This window comes from Halyomorpha halys, unplaced genomic scaffold (genome assembly GCF_000696795.3).
Source record: "Halyomorpha halys isolate HHAL.00 unplaced genomic scaffold, Hhal_1.1 Scaffold921.1, whole genome shotgun sequence".
Taxonomy (NCBI): domain Eukaryota; kingdom Metazoa; phylum Arthropoda; class Insecta; order Hemiptera; family Pentatomidae; genus Halyomorpha; species Halyomorpha halys.
This window is the reverse complement of record NW_027106140.1, coordinates 293,430-299,207: the sequence shown is the minus strand read 5'-3', so window position 1 is coordinate 299,207 and position 5,778 is coordinate 293,430. Positions and strand designations below refer to the sequence as shown.

Genomic DNA, 5,778 nt, shown 5'->3' with positions numbered 1-5,778 from the left:
ATATATACACACTATACTCAGTATTTATGAAAATAATTTATGATGAGTAAGTTACATAGTACATGCACCTCATTTAGGTTAATTTTATTTTAAATATTTGGTTTGTTGATAATAGATTTTTAGTTTATATTTTGGAATTTCATTTTAGGAAGTCTGACAAATCAATTTTAATAAATTTATGAGGTTAATAAACTTCCAAAAGTTGAATAGTTATTTATTTACAATTTAATCGTTGTTTAAACAATTATACAGTGTGAAACAATTCTTTACAGCTGCAAAGAAAGTTATAGAATAATATATATTTAAATTTTGGAAGTTTTTTAACCTCAAAAAATTTATTATAATTTTAGTTTCTGTATTAATAAAAAAATAAATATGAAGAATCAATCTTTTTTCAATTCGTCATATGTTTTTAACTAAAGAAATATTTTCAAATTAGATTAAAAAATTCTTCAAATTATATATACTAAAATAATTATTGAAATTAATAAATTATAATTATAGGTTATTTATTTATTTTTTATACATTATAATGAATATAGCCAGCATATATATTTATTTTACAAAATAGGTTATATTAAACGATAAAAATTGAACCTTAGCCAATATGTACTACAAACAGAGAATTTTGGTTTGTAACTACAGATAATTTAAAATGAGTCAAGATGGTCCAGTAGTGTTTTAGCTATTATTTATTTTAAATATATTGGTGAACTTTAACTTAATGATAAGACAATCTGGAATCCATTACTTCCATCATCAGCGTTCAGTTCATTAAAAAAAAAATTAGATCCTCTTAAGAGCTGTGAATAAATTTCTTTAACTCATTAATTGACAACAATTTTTGTTTAGTTGGAACAAAGTCGCAATGTTTAAAGGGCATCACTAGACTGGATAAGCTACACATTTCATGGTTTCCTGTTTTTGTTTTCTTAAAACCGTTCGATTAATCACATTTTGTATCACGAATAGCACAATAAATAAATTTTAAAATGATAAAAACTTTTTTTTTTTACTTCCTAACAAAGGAAATTTTTTTCGTCTGCAAATAGTCAAGTGTCACCAAATATTTCCCCATCAATTCTCATTTATTTTCTGTTTGAATAAAAAAACAAAAACAATTAATTGATTGAAGAGTACATAAAAATTGTGTTCTTTTGTTGTCCTGACAAAGTCAAGAAACGTATTGAAACTTCGGTAAACATTGTGTGGTTAACAATTATTTTTTCTATACCGCTTCAGAGCAATTATCTAGATTGAAATGAATTGTGAGAATCTTTAAAAATAATGAAAATATATGAAATTAAAATCTTAAAAATAATGAAATTAAATAAAACAATTCAAATCCATATACAAAATCATAATAAAATACAGTAAATTTTTATCGCTGTAATTTAAATAGTACTATATTAATTTTTAGATTATTTGTAAAATTATTAGTCTTTTATTCGGCACCTCTTTAAAACTATATGTATAAAATATCACATATTACATTAAAAATCTATACAATATATTGTATTGTTTAACATATCGTCACTATCATGTAAAAAAAATGGGGAGGGATTCTATAGGTTTTTTTTTTTAATGAGACCATATTTTGTACTCTACGTGGTCAAGATTTCTGTGGAGTAAGAAACATATATTTCTCTTTATTATTTTTTTTTAATATAAAGTTTTTATATTATAAAAAGATCCTCAAATCTTTTGTTTTGAATCTTCCAAGAAGATTTTATTATAACCTTATCAGGTATATGAATGAAAAAAATTAAATATATTTTTCTACAGGTCAGTAGTTAATTTAAAAAATATTAAACCTAATATAGATGTAGTAATACAAATTATTTCAATAATTAAATTAAATATCATGTGCACATTTAAAAAATGCCTACGATTCAGCTTGACACCTAGATTTTTCATGTATTGTTGTCGATTTATAAAATAGATATTTTAATAATGGCTTTGCTTTTTGAACCCTCCAGATGGGTAACGAACCCATCACAGCGATGACATCACTTTCACTATGAACTATTGGCCGACGATGCCGGGGTTAGTGACGGCCTCGAAACGAAGGTGTATATAAGGAGGGTGGTGGCCAACCCCAGCATAGCATCCTCCACTCCTTCAACGAGCACAACAGCAATGGCTTCTTACAAGGCACTCGTGAGTAAATTGTGTATTTTATTAAAATTTTAAAATATTAAAAATTCTACTATAGTTTTTTCAAAGCGAAAATACATTAACTGGAAAAGAAATTTTGAGTAAAAATAATACTCTTAGGGAATACTAATTGTTTAAATCCTAACCTAATAAAAAGAATTAAATTTGAAAGCCAGAAATAATTTTTTGATACTATTTAAATAGTCCTTTAAAACTACTTATTTTTGACAGATATATAAAAAAGAAACATTTTTTTTACAGTTTGATAAGAAAATAACTGATATAATAAAAATCTTAATTTTATGGTAAATTAAATTACAAATTTCAATAAACTTACCGAATTAGTGAATCCTTTCAATCTTCTAGTTATGTCTAGTTTAAAGCTTAAAATCTGCTTTTACTGTTCTATAGAATACTAGAACGGACTAATAATTATAAAATATGGACTAAAAATTAACTGTACACTTATTTTCTCTATTTGTTTAAAAAAAAAAAAAAAAGTCAATATTAATTCTTGCAATTTAATATTTTGAATTTTAAAGGTCCGAAAAAAAAATCTAGACCTAACAATGTTTTTGTGTATGATATTATGATAAAAATGTGTATACTTATAATAAACGTTAACAATTTTAAATGCCGTTCAAGATTTGCAGTGTAAATAATCTAGTTATAAACCTACAACTATTATTTTCAACTACTGCTTGGACACTGTTCAAGAAGTGGCCATAGGTGGCACATTGGTTTAAACTGTAGGTCTGCAACACTTGTACTAAAGGTTAACTGCTCTCCTAGAATTATACCTTTCAGCCAACGGCTTTCTATACACTTATACTTCTGGACTCTTTCTACTCTAGAACGATACCAAGGGGGAAATCGGAAACGGAATTAGTTCTAAATATCTAGCGGACTTTCAGTTTCTGATTTTACTAGATATAAGATGATTATCAGCCAGACAAACGTACTAACTACACATAATCCTGTTTAAGTCCGAATTGCTAATGTTTATTTTATATTTCTTTTAAGTTAGAAGATTTAATAAAAAAAAAATGATTATTAGATTATTTTAAAATATTATTTAGTACTCATATTTTAATGAAGTACAATATTTACGATATATATATACCTCTTTTGTCCTCAGATTTTTGCAGCCCTCTGCACAGTGGCTTTCGCTGCTGAAGAGAAGGCAGTCGAAAAGAGGACGGCTGGGGCAGCAATTGGTAAACTAGAATTACATTATTTTAATATTTAATCTTAAGATTTTATTTCTATGGTTTATTTTAAAATATGAATGTTTACAAATAAAAAGTAATAATAATTTTTGAAATATCTAAATTTATAATTTCCTGAAGTACATTGAATATTTTAAAACTAAAATTAACGTATATGCCTTGATCTGGATTGACCAGAATATCTTCTTACAAATTATATCTGGGTTCAAATCCTTAATTCTGTTTAATTTATGCTTAATATTGTAAAGGTCAAATAAAGTATTTTTTGTTAAAATTTTATAAGGAAGTGGGACAAAACCTATTAATTTATAATTAACTTCTTCTAGTTATGCTGAATATAATACTACTTTTATAATTCAAGTGAAAAAAATAAGTTTATTTTTCTTTATAAACATTATTCAGTTTTGATATTTGATTATCTGTTCTGATGATATAAAAATACTAGCAAGATATTAATACCAATTTCCTTTTTCAGTTTTAAATATATATTGCAAATTAAATTTGTTTTATTTTAAATTTTGAGGTTGAATAAAGAATGAAAATAGTATACATTTGTAGATATTCAGTGGTTCAAGAAAAAATATTTGGGTTGAAATAAAATACGATTGTTGAATTTTATAAAATGAAAACACTTTCGCTTCTTCAAATAATTTAATATTACCTTACTCGTGTTTGGAAAAAATAGACTATTAAAAAAATAGTTTTACTCATTTTTATCACTGAAAAAAGTAGAATAGATAGAAGGTTTGGGTTGGTATACACAGTAAGTATTCTCAGGTCAATAATACCTGTGAGGTTATTACTGGAGACATCCTACACCGACCGATATGTGACAGAGTTATCACCGTGATGTGATTTCAAGGAATAGTTTAGAAGTTTGTATTCGGAATTTTAGATCTGCAAATATAATTTTTTAACTTTTTGCAATAATAATAGGAACTATTACGGTACTTGATGCATCAACTTTATTTTTTATTCTTAATTTAGTTATTTTTTTAACTTCGAATAATTGCTAAATAGGATACGGTGCTGGAGCATACCCAGGGTACACTGCTGGAGCATACAGTGGATACGGAGCTGGAGCTTATCCAGGCTACGCTGCAGGTGCTTACCCAGGTTACGCTGCCGGTGCCTATAAGGGATACGCTGGAGCTTATCCAGGCTACGCTGCTGGTGCTTACCCAGGATATGCTGCTGGAGCCTACAAGGGATATGGTGCTGCCGGTTACGGTGGATATGGTGCATACCCAGGATATGCTGGCCAATCAGGCTATGCTGGCTACGGTGCTGGTTACGGTTCCGCCACATACCCTGGGTACTCTGCTTACTCTGGCTACGGTTCCACCGCTTATCCAGGTTATGCTGGTCATACTGGCTACGGTGCCTATCCAGGATATTCTGGCTATAGTGGAGCAGGATACTCCGGCTATGGCAGCCAAAGCTACAAGGGATGGTAAAGGAATGGTTAAACTGTTACCAATTAAACAAAATCATCTTCATCGAATTTCCGTCCCATTGCATCCGTTCGAATTCATTCTCAATCTGCTAATTCTGTAATATCGAAATAAATTTTTACACAAATCTCTGTATTAATTAATTAATTTTATTCCCTGAATATAAAGTTTATATGAGTAATAGGTTCATGTTAATTAAATTTTGAATTTCTTATTTGTATTTTTTAAACTTATTGGTTACATATGTCAAGGTCAAATACTTAATTATCCTTTGGGTTTCAGATTTCAAATCATTTTTGCATTTGGAATTTAGAGCATTATATTGATCACAATTTATTCTTTCAAGTAAAAAAAGTATCATGTGCTACATACCAATAAAGAATATCCTCTTTTTACTCTTCTCTGCAGTGCAGATGTTCAGGGAACCCCTCTCTCCTGACTGACTTTAATTTAATTATATTAATGGCACTGCAACCTAAGGTGCGTCCCTCTGTTGGCTAAGTAGAAAGGTATAAAAAAACAAGCGGTGATTGTTTTTGAATCAAAAAGGAAGAATCAACATTTTTAAAGCCTAGATCTGAGGCCCTTTTCAAATTAGTTACCATTTCTATTTTCAATTAATTCATTCCTACCAGCATGGAGTAAAAGACCTCAGGGAACTGTCGGCCTACTGGAGAAAGGAAGAAGAGAAAAAGCAATTAGAGGATCAATCCAAGACCACCATCAACCGGGTACTCTAAGCAACATATTAAGAATATAATATACTAATTTTTATCAATAAATCAATTTAATATCCAAAACAGTCTCAACACTATTTATTTATTTGTCCAACGTTTCGGCCCTTCTAGCCATCTTCAGGGACATCTAAACATTTAACAGCTTATATTACAACTTCACTTTTAAACATTTACAATAACATTATTATTTACTATATAATA

General features: G+C 28.3%; 1 protein-coding gene across 1 annotated transcript; it reads left to right on the top strand.

Annotated features, from left to right (window-relative positions):
• The first annotated feature begins 2,059 nt into the window (after nt 1–2,059).
• On the top strand, nt 2,060–4,967 carry LOC106687172 (keratin-associated protein 19-2). The gene is made up of 3 exons (XM_014430905.3): nt 2,060–2,160; nt 3,296–3,374; nt 4,407–4,967. The coding sequence occupies exons 1-3, from the start codon at nt 2,140–2,142 to the stop codon at nt 4,841–4,843; spliced, it is 537 nt and encodes a 178-aa protein (XP_014286391.1). The 5' UTR covers nt 2,060–2,139; the 3' UTR covers nt 4,844–4,967.
• The last annotated feature ends 811 nt before the right edge of the window (nt 4,968–5,778 follow it).